The sequence below is a fragment of the Melanaphis sacchari genome, unplaced genomic scaffold, assembly GCF_002803265.2.
Source record: "Melanaphis sacchari strain LSU unplaced genomic scaffold, SCAv2.0 Contig2_pilon_pilon, whole genome shotgun sequence".
Lineage (NCBI taxonomy): Eukaryota > Metazoa > Arthropoda > Insecta > Hemiptera > Aphididae > Melanaphis > Melanaphis sacchari.
In genome coordinates, this window is record NW_020271173.1 from 1,003,511 (window position 1) to 1,026,803 (window position 23,293).

Below are 23,293 nucleotides of genomic sequence, written 5' to 3' on the forward strand. Positions count from 1 at the left end.
ATAATAATAATAGCAATAATAAAATAATAATAATAATAATAATAATAATAAAATAATAATGTAATGATGATGATTATAATAACGCATACAAATAATACAAAATAGTATATATATATTATTACGAATACTTCCGTCGCCGATCAAAAAATAATGGAAAAAAAACCATATCGATAATTAATTACTTACCTAACAAGTTCGGCGGCGGTGCACCACCGGCCAGTGAAGTTAAAAATATTTTTGATTTTCCGGTGTCGTGAGCGGTGTGAGTGCACGGTTATTAAAGTTTTTACTGGATTAATATTACGATATTATGTTGTGACTGTTATGACTTTAACACGACTTATCATTATAGGCACCAACTGTATAATCGCATTCGTTTTAAAATGGTATCGATGGTTATACGGCAAGAAATGGGTTCGATACGGCGAAACGTTTCCTAGTTTTCAAGGAACCAAAAAAACACTATTGTTAAACAATAACTTTTTCAATTGAGAATAGGAATAATTTTAATTAAAATACCTTTTTGATTATTATTTACACGCACGCGACAATTATTTGAATACCTACGTTTGTTTTATCATTTTGGCGCTCATACCAAATTTTTCATTTTTAAAATGCACCTATCCCTTATTATATTTTAAAATTGTTATTGTTATTACTTATGACATGTATATTGTTTTACATTATTTGTTTATCGAAATACAATGTATAAAAATATTTTTTGAAAAAAAAAAAATAAATATATTTATAAACAATACAATGTTTATTTATAAACATTACAAAAATTATTATCATAATTTTCACGGTTTTTATTTCGTCTACGACATAAAAAGCAACATAATTTTTAATTCGAACTATATATAATATATGAATGTGAAAATTGTATTACAATTCTGCGCTCCATTTGTTTTACTTGTCATATCCTCTCTCCAAAAAAAATTGTTGTCATTGTTTGTTACCAATATTTTGTTTGGAACAAATTTTTAAACAGACAAACATAAAGTATTGTTTAAATCACAAACTTAAAATTTAAATTTTTTTCCAAATAATAAAGGCAGCTATTTTCACACGTGCCATTGATAAAAACACATTTTTCTCAATCCATTGGTTTAAGTAATTTCACGCAATCTCTAGGTGTTGCTTAGAGCTTAGACGATTTTGCCGTGTTACCATTGATATTGTCTCTAATGATCGATCATATATACTCGCGCCCAATAGTTGCAAGTACCGAATATTCTTTTTAGGTCATTCAGTATGCATATTATTATAATACCACAACGCGAAATATTATATCTACTGCCGGATGACTTAATTATACTGGCTAGCATTATACGTCGAGTGTACATCGGGGAACTGACATGATATTCATATGTATTTTTCTCTGTAAAATTGTCAGATCTCTGTGATAGACTCTGTATACATTAACGTCATTATGATATGTCGATATGACATCATTATTCTTCCTAGTCAAATAACCCCGTAAAATTTAATGAAAAAATTTATATAATAATGATGAGTTATATTTACTATTTTTATTTTTATTTTGATTAATGTAAATACTTTTAATTATCATATAGATATGTTGTACATATAATAATAAATACAAATAGCATAACCAAATTGTTATCATATCCGTCTTCTCTGAAGTATTTTTTTTAAATCCTACAACTACATAACGAAATTTTTATAATAATAATAATAATAATAATAATAATAATAATAATAGTTATAGTGATAATAATTATACACATAACACATGATACTTAAAATACATATTTTATACGAACACACTTTAATTCTTTGGGATTAAGTTACATTTTTTTTTTTTTTTTTTGATTAAAAGTCTTTATAAAGCTATAAATATATACATATATTTGTATGTAAATATTATAGATATTATTTTAGTTGTTATTTGGTTTTCCTCGTATTATTACAACCTCTATTCATACCCTTCTTAATATGTACTGACTAAGACTACGGCACCACGACGAAGACCAAGCGGCGCATGGGCACCATCGCTATCTCTCCAAATTCGCATCCATCGAATCTATAACGCTTTGCTTCTGTAGAAGGGCGTTGTTAAGTGCGTTAATTTCGTTCTCGTACGTCTTCTTCATTCTTTCCAGCTCGGCAGATTGTTCGTACAGGCGGCTGCTCAAACGGTTCACTTCTTGATGCGCACCTTGTTCGACGCACTATAACACATCATAATGTATACGTCATCATTGATGTATAAATATGGTGGGTAAAAAAGGGCTAAACATTAAATCCATTAAAGGTTCAATGAAAAAAAAAAAAAAACCTTCATAATTTCTTCTAAACCTTTGTCACGATATATACCGTGCAAATAAAGACAAAATTAAATGGTCTGTACTCTCTGTAGTCTATTTAATTGAAACTACTGATATATTTTATATTTTTATAACCAATTTTATTAATCAAAGTTCAGCATTGATAATAGAATAAAGATTACTAAAGTAGGTAACATCAAAAGAAATAATTTTTTTAATTTACTCAAAATAAAAAGTCTATATTGAATTATGTATTAATTTATTTATTTAAACTATTTAATAATATATTCTGAAAAAGTAGATACATGTTTGTCTTATACTTATACATGACTATATACTATCATCTAATCGTATATCATATTTTATGGTTTAAAATTAGTACCGGTTTATCGATTATTTTTCAGAAAAAATGTACAGTCACTCCTAAATTAAAATTTATTTTTTACGGTTTAAATGTCTAAATTTATTATGAGATTTAATGTTTAGGTAAGCTCTACATACACCTGTAAATTTTATTACTATATGTATCCAGCATAAGTTTGTCTACCATATGTCTACATAGGTAGACAAACTTATATATATATTTAGTAATAATTTATTTATAACCAGTAATTTTATTATTGATAAAAAAATATTTTGATTTGTCATAATCTAATTTTAATCAATGCCAACAAGCCTCAATCATCTATTTAGTTTTAGTATGTACTATTAACGCCACTGTAAGTCGTTTTATATAATATAGAGTAAAAATGTAAAATACTGCCCGGAGGCACATTTGAATCACAAAATGCAATTAAAAATAATTGTTCTAACGTGCAATAAACAGTGAGTAATATATTTATATGAACTAAGTATACAGGACATAGATTGATCCTGGTTGAAAATTTACCTGCGCATTATTGGTATCTATCATATATAATATATATAGATACTATATTATTATTTATGACGGTAAATATCGTACATAAATCAAATGATATCCCTTTAATGTTGGAATGGCGAATAAAACATAGTTGAGGCACATACATACCTTTAGGTGTTCAGTGAGGGCCTTCACTCGGGCGCTTATGGAGGCGCTTAACACGGCGGCCGAAGCGTCGTTACGACTGTCGCCGGCCGCACGGCGCAAAAGTGCCTCTTGTTCGTTTATGGTTTCACGCAGGAACACCATGGCATCTGCCAATTGTTTCTTGTTGGTGTTCTTCTCCGATTCGCAATCAAACAGGTGTTTCTCCAACGCGTCACATTTCGCTTTTAACTGTCTACAAAAGATAAATAAAATGTGTATTCATAAAGATACTACATAATAATACAAGTTATACAGACACAGATTAAGGATCAGAGCCGCCCCAGAGTAATTTATATTTTGTAATTCTTATCAACATAGAAGCAAGAAGCTACAAAAACAACATGCATTTTAAGTACCTATAACACTATATGAATACCTGAAAAACACCACTCTGGAGCAAAAGCTCCTTTTACACCCATGTTTGTTCGATCCTGCTGTTGTAATAGTATATTATAGTATAAATAAACAGAATCTAAGTCATAAAATACCCAATAGCTATATTATGTATAAATATTTCGTGATAAAATATCTGCTGAGCTTAAAAATCCATTTAAATTTCTTTCTGTTTCCTTGACATAGACGTGATATTTATATATAATAATAAATAGGTACAGTAGATCCTTGATAGTCCAGACGAATTCAGACCGAGCATCGTCCAGATTATCGGAGGGTTTTCAAAATTACCTACTCAAACTTAAATTTTTATTTTTAGTGCCAGTACTTTTATATTTATTGCACTTTAAATTACAAAAATAGTAAATAACTTTAACATAATGAATTAACAAAAAAAAAAAAAATTATTATAATAGAACTTAAGTATAATAAGTAATCAGTCATTTTTTCTGAATAATACTTTTAATTCCGAACAAACTATAAATGTATTTATGAACAAAAGAATTTATGCCATCTGAATTACTGCGTTCACTAGATTATCGGAGGTCCGAACTATCGAGGCTCTACAATATGAACTATTTTTAAAAACTTGAAATTACTCGAAAAATGATTAAGCGGAATTTTTTCCTAATCGATCAATATTAGATATAGGTAGATATACATATATATCTATATATACGTATTTTATATAAACTAAGAAAAACGCATCAGTAAACAATCGTTTACTTATGCAAATCATAGGAATACGCAGTTTATGCTCATAAACCGTAACTACATCAAATATTAAAAGCCAAATGACCCCCGGGGCGAGTATTTATTGAGTATTAAGAGAACTAATCGCCTCCAACATACATGGCGTAAATTTTTCAGCATTCAAATTCATGTTCTTATACCATGTTTTTTTTAATTATACATTTGCAACACAAATAATATTAAATGACCATATTCTGTACATATTAGTATATATAGAAATACGAATACCTTCAAAAACCATTTTTAAACTTTGAACAGGGTACAGACATTTAAAAATAGGATGCTAACAATTCACATTACTCTCTTTCATGTTACTCTGTTCATGTACGATAATTTTAAATTAAATTCGCACATAATACATATATTTAGTTCCTTTAAAATGATTTACTAAGGTCCTGTAGTTATATGCATACTATCCTCAACCATAACATCGACATCGATGTTATTGCACCGTTATGATATAGATATCTGATAAATATAATTCATTTAAAATAAACACATAATTATAAATCGCATCTTACGAGCATTGTAAATCCAAAGCTTTGTTAATAGACCGCTGTTGATTTAATTCCGTGGTCAAAGTAACGATTTTGATGTCGAGTGTTGGCCTTTCCTCTTCAAACGTTATCAACCTTCGCATCAGCGTATCGCGTTCGTCATCATACCGACACTTAAGTTCTTCAAAAAGTCTGCAAGAGTTAAGGAATGTCATATTTATAAATTTATAACTTACATAAAAACACTTAGTAAATATTAATTCATATTTTAATTATTAGTAGTAAAGTTAAAACTAAGTCAAATCAAACAATCGATATAAATTTATTTTGATAGTATAAATACAATATAGATATAAACATTACTATAAAAATAATGTTTACGTAAGCACGATAATAATATAAAAATCATATAATACCTTCGACACTCGTTCACAGCAGACGTGTGTACAGCAATTGGAATTTTATTATCATCTTCGGTTTTCATACGATTTAAGTCTCCAGCTAACGATGACACACGACCTTGCAAATGAAGAAGCTCTATTCGGGCATTTTCATACTTTTCAGCTAGATAGTCTCGTTCACCATTCAACTCAGTAACTAAAATATAAAATTTTAGAACATCCTTAGAAAATAATAACGAATTTCAAATATTATTTGTACGAGTGGAACAAAAAAAACACTTCTGTTTAAAGTCAAACGTTATAGTAATTATAACTAATACTAACAGATAATAGTTAAATACAGTGTCGCAACGTATTATACTTCAAATTTTATAATTTGAACAGAGCGAATAATTTTAAAATAATAATAAATTGAATTATTTATGTATGTTTTTATTACATTCAGGAGATATGAATCAATCTTCAAATTTTAAAGTGGTTACTGGTGATAAAGTTTATTATGTTATATTATATTTTTAATCAAAAGTAGAAAACTCCAAATATTTTCCTTATTAATTACAGCGATTACACAAGTATTTAAGAAATTACTAAACTTGAATAATTTTACTAACTAAAAAATATCATACCTATAATACATGAATATATTCAAAATTTACAGAACTTTCAAAATATTCAGAAAAACAAAAACAATATCAGGGAAAATTTTATTTTTACTTCAGTTATTATTTATTTATTTATTTTTTTTTTTTTCATAACTCAAAAAAAAAAAATGAGTGACCTACAATAAATATTCATCAAATTATCAAATATTTATATTATCATTTCCTAAAAATAATAACATTTCCAAGTTATTTTGATTTTTAAACATGCCATATTAAAGATACCTATTGACATTTTTAATTTATATAAAAATACAATTTTTGATTTTAATTAAAAAGACTTAAAAATTTAATAAAAATGCTTCATAAGTTACATAGATTTCAACTAAAAATATCGAAAATACATCACAATTTTTTATAAGCTTTTAATACTCTAATATTTACAAGACTGAAAAAATTTGATAATTACTTTGCATTTCCCCCCCCCCCTATATCTCTAATTATACTCTCCACTCTGACCTAAAAATGAAAACCATACACGAAAAGAAGCTAAAATGCATTACAAACGTTTTTTCAACAAACTGTCTGCTCTCTCAAATCCTCTGATATCCGGCCTAGCCACTCACAAAATTCCTGGAAACCCTCCATGACGATTAAAAAGAAACTGGTGCAGAGATCTTCTTAATGAATAATGAAAAAAAAAAAAATGTTAATAATAATTTAAAAAAATATATAGTTACACATATATTTAACCAAAAGGAAGTGCGATCACTGTATGGTTTCTTCCCTCACCCTATTCATGTTTTTAATATAATGTAATGTAGCACATATACTTATTATGCCTTTGGGTATAGATTGTATTTTTTCTAATAAAAAAAAAAAAAAAAAACTTTGCATTTAAAAATGCATAAAATTTTTAATTTTAACATCTTACGAGGTTGTTTAAATAGTAAATTCATAATTCCTCATATCCTTCTTTTTACTGGAAATAAAAAAGTTTAACCAAATCACATGAAATATTTTAACTGAAAACATTTAAAAATATATAAAAATAGAATAGTTTAACACGGTTTCTAATTGAACAATCACAGCAATTAATCTTTAACTATAAATAGTAACAATCAGTAAATTATATTGAATAGCTATATGACAAATATCAAATTATATATAAAATACCAACATAAATTAATCTTTATCCATAAATTGATACGCTAACTATAAAATAATAAAATCTCTGACATTTAAGATTAATTCACAACAGTTCATTGACTAAAAAAAAATCATAAAAATGAATAGTAAAATTTACAAAGTTTTTAAAAAATAAAAAGGGTTACACAAATAATACATTTCACAAAATTCACAGACAATATAATTCCACACGATTCCTTTACAGTCATACTAGGTCTTAATTTTACACATTATACACAGTCACAGTTTCAATATAATTCTTCAATCTATCATTACCATTCAAAAATTATATTTCAATACTTGTTAGTAAAACGCATACTATTTTGTTAGAAGGAAACCACCAATTATTGCCTTATTAGTGGTTAGTATTCATTTATTCTGTATTACTGGTTATATCGTTATTTTCAATTTATGTAAAATATATTAACCAATTATACTTTGCAATCCAATAACAAATACTTCAATAATAAGTAATAAATTCAACTAGTCTTTACATGATTTACATAATCAATACCACATGCCGACGTCATCAAGGTAACATAAAAGTAGTATTATCATACTTATACTTTATTGTACATTATAAACATATTGACATATTATTTAACTATTTTAACTCGTATACTAATGGCTCGTGAAACTCGCTAATTAACTATACAAATTATTTTATTTCTTTAATTTTAACATAACCATTATCACTTCATTTTACAATTTAAATACCTCCTCTCAATACCTGTTTACCTATACCATACTGCAAAATTTTTCATTTAATTTCATCACTTATATAATTTCTTGTGAGCAATAAAAGTTTACATTTTGACGACACTGAATATTCTAAAGGATTAATGTATTTTAATTATTTTGTGTCGTATAAAGTAAACAATTCTTCAAGTAAATACATAGCTGATATAAAATAAGTGTATTTTAGTTTAATTTACTTAGCATTCATGATATTACTTTTTTATAGTGTTATAAATCTTATGATTTATTTATTTTTTAACATACCCATTTTTACAAAAACTTTGACGAACTGTTTTTGTTTTGATAATAACATATTATTATACACATATTATACTCGAGTATAAATAATAAAATATCTTTGGAAAATGTACAAGTCTGATAGTTTCCTTTTTTTATACACAAGAATTTAGGTATGTATCACAGAATTCAAATGAAATGCATCCATTGCAGTGACTTACTCAATTATATACATTTAACAACATATATATAGCAAAACGATTTGCTCGGTTTTTATTTTTAATTATACCTCTATAACAATTACTGTCAGGTTAATGTTTAAAAAGGAAAAATTTAATTTATCTCTTAAATATCAATTGAAAATAAATTATTATTTTTTATAGTTTTTAATACATACCAAAAAAATAGTATGCAGTATTTTAGATAAGGCTACATTTTTCTTCAAAAAAAACATATAGACTAATATATTAATCTGGGTGATATTCGATTGCGAACGTTTTTACCTATCTTTAATCGTGTGGTGTTGCCAGATTTAGTACCTATTAATCAATTACAAATTTTTAAAATATTCAAATCTTTAAGGATTTCTGCTTTTACGCCGGGCGATAAGAATATAGAATAGGTAGATAGTAGATACTAGATACAATGTAAAATAGGTTGGTTATAATTTCTAACATATTTACCTATAATACTATATCTATATTCATTTAATGGAAAACCGGGTCGATTCATATGGTATCGTATTTTTTTCAGTTTCTAACATACCTATTATCCATTATGTAACAGTATCATTAATATTTATACCTCGAAAATTGTTTTAATTAACCAATATTTTAAATATAACGTATTATTTTTTAAAATTTTATTTTAGTTTGTAACATACAATATAGGCGTAGTTAGGGGGCTTAGTCCCCCAGTTCGAAAAATAGCCCTCCACGAGTCAGTGCACGTCTACCTCTAGGAGGGCTACAGCCTCCCCCACCAAAAAAAAAAATTGACCACCCTATGCCTATAGACTAATATTGTATTAATAACATCGAATAGTTTTTATTTAAAAAAAAAAAAAATATATTTAAATGAATTCCCGAACAAAATATTATAAACTAAGCAACATAGCCTATAAAAACGTACACAATTGTTTGTTTTTCGGCTATAAAACAAATTCTTTGATAAGCGACATTCGTTCGCAATCGTGTTGCTCCCATTGATTTCTAAGGTAGTTAGTTGGCTTTTATTTTTTCAAAGGACCTAAGATCATCAAGATGTTAGTATCAAATGCAGCGGAGTGCTGATATGATGTTACAACTGTTATCAGATAAGTCAATAATATAAAATTTATTATATTTATCATTCTGTGTTTGGTGTATCAGTGTCCGGTTGACGGTTATTGTTTCTTCATTATTATTATTATGAATTTATATTTTACAGTTCACTGTTGTTCATTTTAAATTATACCTATTTAAAATCTTTATTGATCCTATTTCTTTCTTAACATGGGTATTCCAGGTCTGACATCGTTTATAAATCGTAATTCAACGCAATATTTTGAAAATGTACAACTCAAAGACACTTTGATTATAATAGATGGTTATGCTTTAACAAATTTTCTATATAGATCATATGAAAATCAAACTAGTGCTTTTGGCGGAGATTATGACATTATAGCAAAGGTATATATAGATTTTATTAACTTGTTAACAAGATGCAATGTAATACCAATTTTTGTGTTTGATGGTGCATACGAACAACGTAAAATGGAAACAATCATGAGTCGAATGAGCCAAAGAATAAAATCATACAGCCAACCTATTAAGTCTGCTGAATGCATGCCTATGTTTGGTAGTGATGTCATATTTGATATTCTTAATGATATGGATATACCACATGTTAATTGTGATTTTGAAGCTGATGCAGAGATTGTTGCATTGGCCAAATTATTAAATTGTCCTGTTATAAGCCGGGACTCTGATTTTTATATAAATACAGTACCATATATACCATTGGACAAGATTATCCTTGATTTAGATCCTAATGTAAAAGTGATAAATTGTCAAGTATATAGAGTTGAAAAATTACTGAATGAGTTTGGCGGATTAAATATTGACTATTTACCTTTAGTGGCTGCATTATTAGGTAATGATTACATAAGGCAAGACACATTTTGTTCACTTTTACGATTAAACCAAGGATGTTTCAACTGTGGATTAAAACTTAAACGAATCACAGAATGGCTTAGAAAACAACAGAATATAAGATCAGCTATAGTAAATATGACTTATAACTTATCTCGTAATAGAGATTACATTGAAAATCAAATAAATAACATTATAAAAGACTATAAAAATAAAAATAGCAAGTATCTATCATTTATTCTTCAATACAAAAAAATGAGCACATATCAAGATCAATTAAGACATTTAACATCAAATGAAAAAAGTATACTACCTCCTTGGTTAGAATACAATTATCGTAAGGGTACTATAAATGCTGAAGTTATGACAATTATAACATTAAAAAAAGTATTTTTTAAAGTACAAATTGAAGATTATGAAAAATATCCTTATTATGAAATATCCTTTAAAATTGTTGAAAAAATAATTGGGTTATTATTTGGAAAAGGTGATTCAATTCCCAGTTTAGGAAGAAAAAATGGACTTAATATAGGTCAATTCAAAATAAAACGATATATAACTAACCCTTATGTACCATTAGCTGATTTAAATAAGAGTGAATTGAAATACCGCAAAAATATAATTTTAAATTTAGTTGGTATAAAAGTAATTGATGGTGTTCCAAAAGAATGGGAATTATTTTTCTTGATTTTAATTTATTGGGCAGTACATAGCAATAATATTAAATCCAAACTCATGCATGCTTTAATCGTATGTGCAATAACATTAAATGTCATCAAAAAAATTGAAATTGATCCAAAAAATAAAAAAACTGAAGATATTACTGACAATAGTGTTATAAGTGAAAATATCGCTAAAGTAAATAAAGAAGATTGTATTAAAGCTATGAGTGTGTTATCAAATTATTTTCAAATTGGTCAATATAGTAACAAATATTTATATTATAAAATTATTCATCCATTTGCACAATTTCAAAGTTGTGTTTATTTTTTTATGATACTCAACTCATTACTGGATTTCCCATTTGATCAGTGTCGAATTGAAAATTTTTATAAAGGATCATTTTTGTATAATTTATGTGTACAAATGGAAAATTCTGAACCAGAAATATTTGTATCACATAAATTATTTGAAAAAACAGATTCATTAAATAATGTTTATAAATCAATAATTAATCTTATGAACGAACTATTGCCGGTTCCAAAAAAAAGATCTGGAACACACAGTAGTACTAGTAATTGTTCAAAACCAAAAGGCAAAACAGAGAAAAAACTAAAATAAACAATAAATTATTTTATAACTATAAATTAAATAATAGTACCTGTACAAGTATATTATGTACTATGATTTTAGATTTTATAAGACTTTAACTTTATAATTATTTATATTATCATTACTGTTATAAATTAAACTTTAATCAAATAAGTTTGTTTAATAATAAGCTCATATTTGTTATGATTCATTTAACGATATAAATAAAATTAATTTTATAATGATTTTATACAATTTACTATTTTAATGTAGTTAGTATAATATATACGTAATGTTATTATTACTATATATTAAACTTTAATCAAATATGTTTTTAAAATAGTAAGCATATATTTGTTGTAATTAATTTAACAGTATAAATAAAATGAATTTTACTATGATTTTATATGATACACTATGTTAATTTAGTTAGTATAAAAAACCTACATAAATTAGTTAGATTACTTAAGTCCTCCTTTCCATTGGTTTAAAATGCAAAATAATTAAATTACTAAGTAAAACTAACAAAAGTTAGTATATATGATTTAAAAATGAAAGCACTAAAAACTAATTTTACCTCTCGATTGATATGAACGAAGTAAATCTTGTAACTTTGCTTGATGTAATTTGGCTTGCCTGACCAATAACTCATTATGTTCTTTTAACATAGCTACTTCAGACTCCAATGATTTCCATTCTCCATATGTAACCTCAATCTTTAAGTTAAAATAAAAATGATGAACTATATATATTAACATTAATTAATTTCATTAGTACTTTTTCATTTGCTTCTTCAAGCTGCTGATAAAGATTTTCATTTTCAGCGGCAATTTCTCTACTTCTAGAAGAAAATCGAGCAAGTTCATTTTTATAACTTTCAATAGTAACATCTTTCTCTTCTAAAGATGTTTGGTATGCTTCTAACAATGGTGATACTGCATTAATATCTTCCCTACGCCAGTTAATATTTTTTGGATCTAAACATCAATAAAAAAATATTTTTTACATAATAAATAGTTAGCAACAATAATTTATTGTAAAAATAGTAAGTGAATACCTATCCAACTTTAAGAAAGTGGATAAGCAGTACAGAGGTCATCTAAAATAAAAACGAATGTGGCACCTAGTTTTAGTAGTTATTTAATACAGAAAATTAATAATTATTTTTAAAATAAAATGGCTAAGTAAATTTGATATTAGATTTTAATATATTATATAACTAAATTGTTGTTATTATGTATTATATACTCTAAGTATTTTATTTATTAAAAATACGAAAAATTATTATGTGTCAAAATATATAATGTACATTATAAGTAAATCTAATAAGAGAAGGAATTATAAGCATTAGTGAGGAAGTGGCTCTGCGGTGGCACCCAAGTTAAACTTGGTATTTTATAAAAAAAATTAATTTAGATAATTTGATCAAATTGGAAGTGAACAGACATAAACTACTAGATCAGTAAAACAATTCATTTTAAAATAATAATAATAAACATTTTTCTAATTTCTAAATTAATTTCATTCTACCAAAAAACTATCTAAAACAAATTCTTTATGAAATAGGGGAAATCTTTAATATCATCTTTGAAAACCATCTGAAATAATTTAATGCTTAAAATGTTTTAGAAAATCAATACCTTTTTTAATTTTAACTGCTAACAATTCACCTAATTATATTACTAATTAGTATAATAAAATGTTATTACAATAACAAAATTCTCTATTTTAAATGATTAAATACAAATGTTACTCTATCTAATGCCTATCAAGATTCTAGTTTCATCATACTACATGAATTGACTTTGAACAATATATTTAAATAGAAACTATTAACTAAAATTATTCTTTATAGTAGGTAACAATTACTATTATTAAATTATAATGTATACATAATAATTAAAATTAGTTTTAAAAGTTTTGAAAAAATATTCATCTAAAGTTATCAGATTTTAATTAAAATATCCAAAATTATAAATATTATAATGTGCCCTGATTATTAATATGATAACACTATACCTTGTACTCGCATGTAACCCGCAGATTCAGGAAACTGATCTTTTGATAATAGTTTATCTTGACATTTTTCCAATTCTCTATTCAACCTTCAAAATAAAATTATCTTTAATATTTGTTTACAAGTTAAAATAATGATTTTTTATCATACCTATAAGTTAGATTTTTTAATACAAAAACATCTTGTTTCAGTTCTTTATTTTTATCGATTAATCTATTTATTTCACTTTGCTTGTTCATAGACTCAATGGCAGTACATTGTCTTTGTAATTCATCCCTTTTTTTCTCCAACTGTTTGAGATGTGATGCCATTCTAGCAACATTTTCTGACATGTCTACATCTGTAATTTTTAAGACAAGTAGATAAATAAATGTTTAAAACTACAACAATTAAACTTCATCCATACTATTCCTCAAGCGGTCTAAAGGTGATATACTTTCTCCCATATTAGGCTCTCTTCTTGACATTTTTTCCATAGCCGGCACAATACATCTCTCAGCCACCACATCAACTACATAGGGTACCTTCAAAATGTTTACATGTTAAACAATGGAGAAATAATTCCCATAGCACACCTAACATATGAACTTAGACCATCATTACTTTATCTGAAGTAATCGAGCGTGTTCTGCGAGGTGGAATCGGTATTTGCCCATCTTGATTGTAATTACTTGCCATACTGTTTCAGTAATCCGACTAGCTTATGTTAACAATTGGTGTCATCAAATTATCGAGATTTAAAATATTATACAATATAAATTTTATTCCATTTGTGTTAAATACATGACTAGATGAGATTTCTTAAGAGTCTATGTTTAGTCTTTTTTTTTTGTTTCAATATATTTATTTTTGGGAATATTTTATTATTCATAGAATCACGTTTTAAAATGTTTTGTTGTACAAAATAGGAAGACAGAATAAATGAGAATTCATAGCGATTGAGTACTGACTTTTGTCCTCACTCTTCATACCAAATTCGTATCGCGTTCTTGTACATTGTACATCTACAAAAAAATCGTTAATCTTATCAATGTTTAAAGAAAACACTGATAATAAATAATAATTGATAGCGTTGCAAACCGCAGTCAATACGAGCGGATCACTGCAGCTAGTTCCAAGTTACGTACGCGCATGCGCACGCGCACCAATTCCTATTATCAACATATCTTATCAATAACTGATAAGCACTTCGAAATTTTACAACTGTCAAATGCACAATCCGATATTATTTCAATAATTATTTACAATTTATAAATAATATTATTACAGTTTTACAATAATATGTCTCAATATTATTTATTAATTATTATCATTAATTAGTTAATAAGGTAGTCGTCAATAGTTAATCTGGTCATACTAATAATATATAGGTACTACAGGTAATAATATAAATCGTTAATCGTCAATAGTTAATCTAATAAAAAACTCACAAAATCACAAATGTTTACAGAATGCAATACAAATAAAACATTTAATAAATCTACTACTCGTTATTGTGGTTTCGAAGAGGTGTCATAATAAACATGATCAAAGTCGGTGTGTATTACTTCGTTAGATTGCCCTTCACTATTCATTGTACTAAAATTTAAAAATCCCTTTTTGTATTATATATAGTAATTACTAATAAGTTACAAAATTAATTTAAATACCATGGAGAGAGTCAAACGCTGTAGTTTCTTTTATTAATTGTACATTATGTTCGTTGGAAATGTGTTCACATACATTTGTGAGAGTTTTAAAGTCTGCTTCGCATAAAGGACATTTCACCAAACGGACATTATTTCTATTATCCACACCATGGGCTTTTTGCATATGTTTATTCCTATTACCTATATTACTAAACATACTATCGCACAAAGAGCATTTCTCCTTTTCATCGTTTCGTTTTCGTTTATTTAAGTTTATTTCTGACATTTTTATATAATATTTGAAACTGTAAGAAACACTATTGTACACACAACTGCAAAACAAACTATATGGATGATATTATATTTGGATTTTGTGTAATTTAATCTAATAATCTAATATCTTTCATATATGAAAATATTAGATTATCCATAAAACAAGTTGAACTTTATCTTTATTCTATTATTTTTTATTAGCTACTGATAGCTGGAAGTTTTGTTATAATTTAATATTTTATAAATAGAAGTCTGTACATTCTGAAAAAATTATCTTTGCTGTGTTATGTTTTTTTTAATAATTTCATAAATATTATACATTATGCTAGATTATTTTGTAATTTTCACATTATTATACAGTACTATAATAATAATAAATAATGATACCTATATGATAAATAGAAAAGACATTATTAATGTTGAAATGCCTATGAATTAACATTTAACTATAACACCTTAGTTAATATATTATTATGAGGTAAAGCTTTATCAATAGCAACTCTCAAACTTATTTTTGATTCATTATACATTTTTCCAGTGGTTTTTTTTAATTTGAAGATCTATTATACAAGTATAATAAATTATAAATAATGTTACAATAATATTTTATATTAATATTATTTTATATTAGTATGACCAGATTAACTATTGACGACTACCTTATTAACTAATTAATGATAATAATTAATAAATAATATTGAGACATATTATTGTAAAACTGTAATAATATTATTTATAAATTGTAAATAATTATTGAAATAATATCGGATTGTGCATTTGACAGTTGTAAAATTTCGAAGTGCTCATCAGTTATTGATAAGATATGTTGATAATAGGAATTGGTGCGCGTGCGCATGCGCGTACGTAACTTGGAACTAGCTGCAGTGATCCGCTCGTCAGTCAATGACCAAAACATTGTATGTTTACTAATTTACTATTTTAATTTTAAATACTATTGTCAGTACAGTCTATAGAATTCACATTTCACTGACCGCATTAGTACAAATACTACAATAGCTTATTAACTTTGTCAATTTATTACTTAATTTGTTTTAAGTAACAGTAGTAGTACCGACTCCATTTATTTTTTAAATCAATATGTATTTTAATATTGTCATGTATAGATTTACACTTATTATTTAACATTTTGTGTTTCTTATGGCTCTTTTTGGATATAATTGATTACCTTTTTGGCAATATTTTTATTTAGGTATGGGGTTACTTACAGGTTTCTACCTGGTTTGGTATTTTGTAAAATATTTGTATCACTTCAATATTATACAATATAAATGTGCAATTATACATTTATACATATATAATTATATCAATATATTATAATAATATCACTATTGAGGTGATTCACCAAACATGCTCACTCCTTTTTTTTCTTCAAAAATTTAGTTATTTCAAATCTGAATTTTGAATTTTCTAATTTATCTACCTGAAGACCACAATATTTTTAAATTCTTGAGATTTTTTTGTACTACTCATGAATGTCGTGTAGTGAGATACAAATTCCTATTTCCTCTTATCTACCATAAACTACCTTTTTAGACAATAGTTTATTTAAAAATTAAAACAAGTATATTTAAGTTATTTAGACAAATCACTTTTAAAGACTATTTTCCTGAATAAAACCATTTTAATGACAGGAAAATTGATTGTTAAAATTTTAAAGTGATATAGGTACATCAATATTTTCAGAAAATTATTTATTTAAAAATGCAGTTTTCATCTCAAAAACTGAAGTTTGTACATAGCATTCTTTAAGTAATACAAAAAAATCTCATTAATTTAAAAATATGGTCTTTAAGTACAGTAGTCTTGTTGATCCAGTTAGCACTAGTCTGGATATCCGGATATTTCGAATAATTTATATTTTATACTTTAATACTTATGTATAAATACATACACATAAATATTATAAAAAAATGATTTGTATCAATGTTAATTGTTATCTACAAGATGTATATTAATTGATATATATATTCTTAGGTTCAACATATGGTGTATACTATATATATATTTATAGTACAATCGTAAGTACCTCTACAAAAAATATTTATTAGTAAGTTGAAAAATGTCATTCCGTTTAATTCGGGTGGAGTCCAGGCCCATATAGTCTGATCAGCAAGACTCTACTATCATGTATAAAAATTTTATTAAATTTACTAGGTATTAAATAAAAAAAAATGAAGGGAGCATACTTTATAAATCCCTTTGTACATATTACAAAAATTGAATTTTATACTATTTACAATAATATATTTATAGTTTGTAAAATTGTACTTAATGGTAATATTTTATAGTACCTAACTTTTAGATAGAACACTTAAGAATAAAAATGTAAAAACAACTTTACTAAAACCAAGGATCTACAAAATATTAACATAATTTTAGTATACAAAACATTTAGATACTATCACCAATTGTGATGTAAATAAATTTAGTCATTAATTAAAAGAAAATTAAATTTTACAGTTTACATCACTATAGGCCAATTTATCCTTGAATTATTGAATGAGTGATTGCATTAGGTATAACTTGCTTACTTATGTAATTTAAAATATCTTTTGATTTGTTATCTAGAAACACCACAAATAAGCCAAAGTAAAAACTTATTATTTATTTTCTTTTTTCTTTTGTAGCATCTAGTAGACTTAGCGTAATCAATTGCTTGTTAAAAATGACAAAAATTGACCTAATATGTAAAAGATCAAAAGTAAATTGTAGATAACAATTAAGTCAATGTTAAATATGCTAATGATAAATAGTTGTTAAAATTAATATTTTAAGTTCCATCCCTAAATTATAAAAAGTATTTAAGGAATTAGAAAAATATTTTAAATACAAAATTATCCTATACATAAAAATTTATAATAGTTTAATTTTAATAATTAACTAAATAATTGACAATTTACCATTGAAACAAATCTACATTCATTATATTACTGTGGAATCTTTATTTAACAAACTTGAAGATTCTTGAAAAAATTTGTTAAATAGAAATTTTGCTAAAAATAATATTGTTTTCATTTTAAAATACTTTTTTTGTGTAATGTACACAAAAGATATATATTATTTAACTTAAATAAAATAAATACATTTAAATTATAGTTTTATTAAATCTAAGGTAGTACAATTTAACAAGGTATGATTGCGCTTTGCAATCTTGGCCATGTATATTCTCACAGTATGTCTGATTGACAAATGTGAACCTTGTAAATATGCAATAATACAATATTTTTTAAATTTTTTGTAAAAAATTAATACAAAATTAATTCATTAAATAGAAATATTTTGTAAAATAAAAACGATTTTGAAATATTTAGTTATATTGAGTTTGATTTAATTGAGATTTTACTATATTTAGTAATTTTATAATAAAATAGACAGTAATTGACATACATTTGTATTAAGCACAGAAAATTATTTCTAATAATTTATTTGAAAAATTGTACTCGAATACCTATTAATTAAGGTTAAATTTTGTTAGCAATACGACATGAATATTTATTTCCAATTTTAGTCTTGATTTATTTTTCAAAATATCATAATTAATAATGTAATAATTCAATACATTGAATTAAAAAATATTTAGCAATATTTAAAAAAATATTAATTATCATGGTCTACCATAATAAATAAAGTGCTTAATATAGATTTTTTAATTTATATTACAACTAAGAAAAGTAACCAATATATACACTTTTTATGGAATTTTACTTAGATCTAATTCTTACAAAGTGAGAACATATAATTCAAGGAGCTGGTGGTTGTTGACGAACAGCTTCTTTAGGATTTTTGACAACTAAAATAACTGAATCACCACGCAAAAACATTTTTGAAATATACTTGTCTCGACTAACTGCTTTTGCCTAAAACAAAAATCATTAATCAATATTTAATAACGAGTTTAAAGTTGTGAAAGATAATACATAAAATCAAATATTTATAATATTCATACTTTTATTCAATACCTAATATGCAATATAAAAATACTATTTTATAGTATTTTTTGATATGTTTTAATTTACCTTTTTCTTTCCCTTGCCAGTTTTAGGTAATTCAGTCCACATTTCTCGTACATTTTCTAACACCATATTACAATGTCGATCAAAAGCTTTGATTCTTGCCAAAAGCTTTCTATTATTACGACAATTAATCAACACTTGAGTATTGTTACGAACAGATTGAGTCAGGACAGACATGGGACCTGTAGTAAATTCTTCTTCTTCGCGTTTTGCCAACTCTTCAGGAGTCATTTCAGATTTTGGTTTATTTGCTACTGCAGCCCTACATGAATAATAATATTAAAAAAACCATAATATATTAATAGATAAATTACAATATTGAATGCCAATTTAAAATCAAAAATATAACTAATAAAATACAATTAACATTTAATCTAGCAATTAAAATAATATACTTAAATCGTGAAATAAAATTGTATTTACAAATATCTGCATCTAAGATAAATTCACATTATTATTTACTTACATTGTGAAGAATTTGTGTCACGGGAAATAGCTCAATAAAATAATTTGAATTTTAAAGAATAAATATTTAAGAAAATAATAAAAAATATTATAAAGAAGAAAAAATGTATAGTTTGTAAACAATTCGAAAAACCGAAACTCGACAATCAAAATGTCGACAGATACCGTATTTGTATAGTTTAATAGAAGCTAACCTCAAATAATAATCTTAAAGTTATGTTTATACCTTTATTATCTATGGTATAAGCATAACCAATGGAAAAATATTCAATTCAGGTATCAGTTACAAGTTTGCAACCATATTTATACTTTAAGTATAATACTTAAAGATAGTTTTTTGATAAAATATAACCACTTCTAATCGTAAATTTATCTTTGGTAATGTACTGATGTTTATATTCTATAATAGAGGACCGGCAAAATTATTTGTCTAAACCTCGATATAAAGATAAACCAAGTATCGATATAGCGATATATCGTTATGAAAATATCGATATATCGAGTAATAATATTCATAAAAATATTTTGTAAAAATATATGATGCTTACTACTTAGAACACTTAAGTACTTAGTATATACACTTGTATTTAGAAATAAGTTAGTTATTTTTTGACATCAGTGATGTACTGATGTCACTAATCAGTAATTATTTTTATAATTTTGTAATATATTTTATTATTTTAATATTTATGGCGTTTATGAATGTGGAAATGTGGAATGTGCCATTGCTCCCAAGTATTCGATCCTGATGCCACTAATTTGAACTTTTGTATGCTTGGCGTACTCCATAACCTCATTACATAGTATACTTAATAGTAATTAAGTAGTACTAGTAATAGTATAAATGTATAATACTATAATACAAGACTTCTACAATTGTACCATAGTCCATAAGTTTGTTTGCAAAGCTGTAGGTATTAAGGACGTCTGTCCTATTATGCTATTATTTTATATTCTGAATTTCTTATTGGTCGTTGTAATTTTGATATCATTTACTAACCATGATTTACCAGGAAATTTCCGGAAGTAAGCCGAGCTTAACTTTTGGAGTTTTGGACTTTGTACGGTGCACGTAGCTGCAACTCCGACTTAGGTTACGAAAAGTGAAATAAATGAATTTACTTACTGTTTCAGCATGGGGAAAACTGTCACTGAAAATAACCACTGTCAAGTATATTAGGATTTAGAGTATCCTGTGATATATTCAGTAGAGTTAAAAAAAAATGAGTGATAGGTATGCGCTTTTTTGTGGTTATTTTTTTTTTTTTTTTTTTTTGTTTGGATGTGACATTGGTCAAAACTTTATTCTTAAGACAAAAAAAAATATTTCACAAAAAATAAATATTTTCTCCAAAATTGTATTACGCAATTTAAGAATAAATAAATAATATAAACTTATAGTTAAAGGAAGACGGAGGTTATTTTTGAATATTTCTTGGGATAAAGTAAGGCATGTATGATCGTGAGAAATTAAAAAGTGTACAAGACGTATATTATGTAAGTTGCCTATAGGTTAAGTGACCAACAATAATCTCAATATGAGTATTCACTCGAAATTTAGTTATTCCGTATGTATACACCTTAATATAGGTACTTTATTAATTAATGTAGCATAAACTTCTTAAATGGTACCTAATGGAAAACTTTAGAAATAATTAAAATCATAGGTATACTATTCTTTTAATAACAATAACAAAAATGATAAAACAAAATTTGTCTATTTACCATTTCGTGTTTATTTTTAGTCTTTATAGATACCGTATTTTACTTTTTGATACACACAAGTATATTTACAATGCGTTATGTGATTCATATTACACATGTACAGTTCACGCATATAATTATCTTTTGATTATTTTGCTACCACCTTCCAGCCAACGTTAAACACTTACACTTTTTAACATCAGCTACAGACTACATTCAATACTTAATTTTTATTTGAAAATAGATTCAACTCATTGGTTCATTAGGTGCCTTATAAATCTGGCGCCACGGGCAGCTGCCCCTTATTGCCCCGTGTGTAAATTCGACCAAATTCGTATTCTTCCCTTTTCGGCTAAAACAAAATTGTATGTAATATATGTAAAAAAATAAAATAATTGATATTTAATGTTCGTAAAATTAAGGAAATTATATAACTTTGAAAATTATTAAAAGTATAAAATGCATAAAATGTTGTAAAATAAAATGTGAAAAATTATTTAAAATATAAGAATATCTATATATTAACAATATTTTTATGTTAATATGTCACAATCCAACTCATATAGTTTAGATTTTATTTTTTTTAAATAATATAGTGACATACAAGTATATTAGGTAACATAAAAATAATGTTAATAAATAGATATTCTTATATTTTAAAAAATTTTCTACATTTTATTTTACTATATTTTATGCATTTTATACTTTTAATCATTTTCAAAGTTATATAATTATATAATTCCTCTAATTTTACAAAAATTATATACCAATTATTTTATTTTATACATATATTATATAAAATTTTGTTTTCTTCGAAAAGTGAATCGGCCGAAAAGGAAAAAGTACGTTTTTGGTCGAAAACGACCATGCCCCCGTCAGGTTATAGAAATATTAATTGTACATACCTATTATCATTTAAAATCATGATATTATTATGTATGTAAAACTTAATGAAAATGTAAATAAAAATAATTTTAAGATAAAAATTAACATTTATTGAAAAAAAGTTATTTTACATTCTTTAAGACCATGATGCATAGTAATTTCGTGTATCATTTTCTAATTCGACTGAATTGAAGAATAGTTAAATGTTCTGTTTATCGATAGAAGAAATGTATTTGCACACACCTTTCACTGTTGTCAGTGCCTTTCGTAGACTCCCTATTTTTGGAGTTAGATCCTTTTCTTGATCTTAGGTCTCATATTTTTCTTCGCCGCTTTCTAGTTTCTACCTTGTTTGGTATAGACATCGTTAATATCGGTATCGTAAGTCTCTACACAATCATCTAGTGTTATGTATTTATTCACTATAATATTATTGTTAATCAATTTAATGAGATTGCCATTGCCAAGTTCTTCAGTTGGTCAATAACATTAATAACGTTAGATAATACCATGGTTCTTAAAGCCAGACCAAAAAAACATTTCTTCACTGTTTTAGGTTGAACGTTTTTCGTAGTTAAAGACACCCAATAAATTGCATTCAATGATTTACAATAAAAATTGTCAAAATCAAAAATTAAATTGCCATAAAAGTGTCCGTTATTTAGAAGTCCGGTATTAATAGATGTCCGTTAAGAAAGGTTTCACTGTATAATTATATTATGCATTTAAATTTAAAAA

At 25.6% G+C, this 23,293-nt stretch overlaps 3 protein-coding genes across 3 annotated transcripts; 1 reads left to right on the forward strand and 2 right to left on the reverse strand.

Moving 5' to 3' along the window:
* Window positions 1-1,765: 1,765 nt before the first annotated feature.
* LOC112595894 (paramyosin-like) lies at window positions 1,766-14,244 on the reverse strand. Its single transcript, XM_025341282.1, has 10 exons — window positions 14,170-14,244; window positions 13,973-14,090; window positions 13,717-13,906; window positions 13,569-13,654; window positions 12,327-12,526; window positions 12,127-12,265; window positions 5,420-5,600; window positions 5,028-5,195; window positions 3,322-3,553; window positions 1,766-2,195 (listed from the first exon to the last, which is right to left on the reverse strand). The coding sequence occupies exons 1-10, from the start codon at window positions 14,242-14,244 to the stop codon at window positions 2,019-2,021; spliced, it is 1,566 nt and encodes a 521-aa protein (XP_025197067.1). The 3' UTR covers window positions 1,766-2,018.
* On the forward strand, window positions 9,326-11,617 carry LOC112595893 (protein asteroid). The gene has a single exon (XM_025341281.1). The coding sequence runs from the start codon at window positions 9,660-9,662 to the stop codon at window positions 11,577-11,579; it is 1,920 nt and encodes a 639-aa protein (XP_025197066.1). The 5' UTR covers window positions 9,326-9,659; the 3' UTR covers window positions 11,580-11,617.
* A 4,882-nt stretch (window positions 14,245-19,126) lies between the features above and the next one.
* LOC112596010 (small nuclear ribonucleoprotein Sm D2-like) lies at window positions 19,127-20,094 on the reverse strand. The gene is made up of 3 exons (XM_025341446.1): window positions 19,968-20,094; window positions 19,505-19,763; window positions 19,127-19,345 (listed from the first exon to the last, which is right to left on the reverse strand). Coding segments are annotated over exons 1-3 (378 nt in total). The 5' UTR covers window positions 19,970-20,094; the 3' UTR covers window positions 19,127-19,228.
* Between the last annotated feature and the right edge of the window lie 3,199 nt (window positions 20,095-23,293).

Bases quoted from the DNA above. Each gene is read 5' to 3' on its own strand.
- LOC112595893 (XM_025341281.1), top strand. From the start codon at position 9,660: ATGGGTATTCCAGGTCTGACATCGTTTATAAATCGTAATTCAACGCAA.
- LOC112595894 (XM_025341282.1), bottom strand. From the start codon at position 14,244: ATGGCAAGTAATTACAATCAAGATGGGCAAATACCGATTCCACCTCGC. The intron at 13,907-13,972 runs GTATGGATGAAG...TAAAAATTACAG, and splicing joins TTTAGACCGCTTGAGGAATA to ATGTAGACATGTCAGAAAAT. The intron at 12,527-13,568 runs GTATAGTGTTAT...ATTGATGTTTAG, and splicing joins GGGTTACATGCGAGTACAAG to ATCCAAAAAATATTAACTGG.
- LOC112596010 (XM_025341446.1), bottom strand. The intron at 19,346-19,504 runs GTAAATTAAAAC...TTTTTGTTTTAG, and splicing joins CTGGCAAGGGAAAGAAAAAG to GCAAAAGCAGTTAGTCGAGA.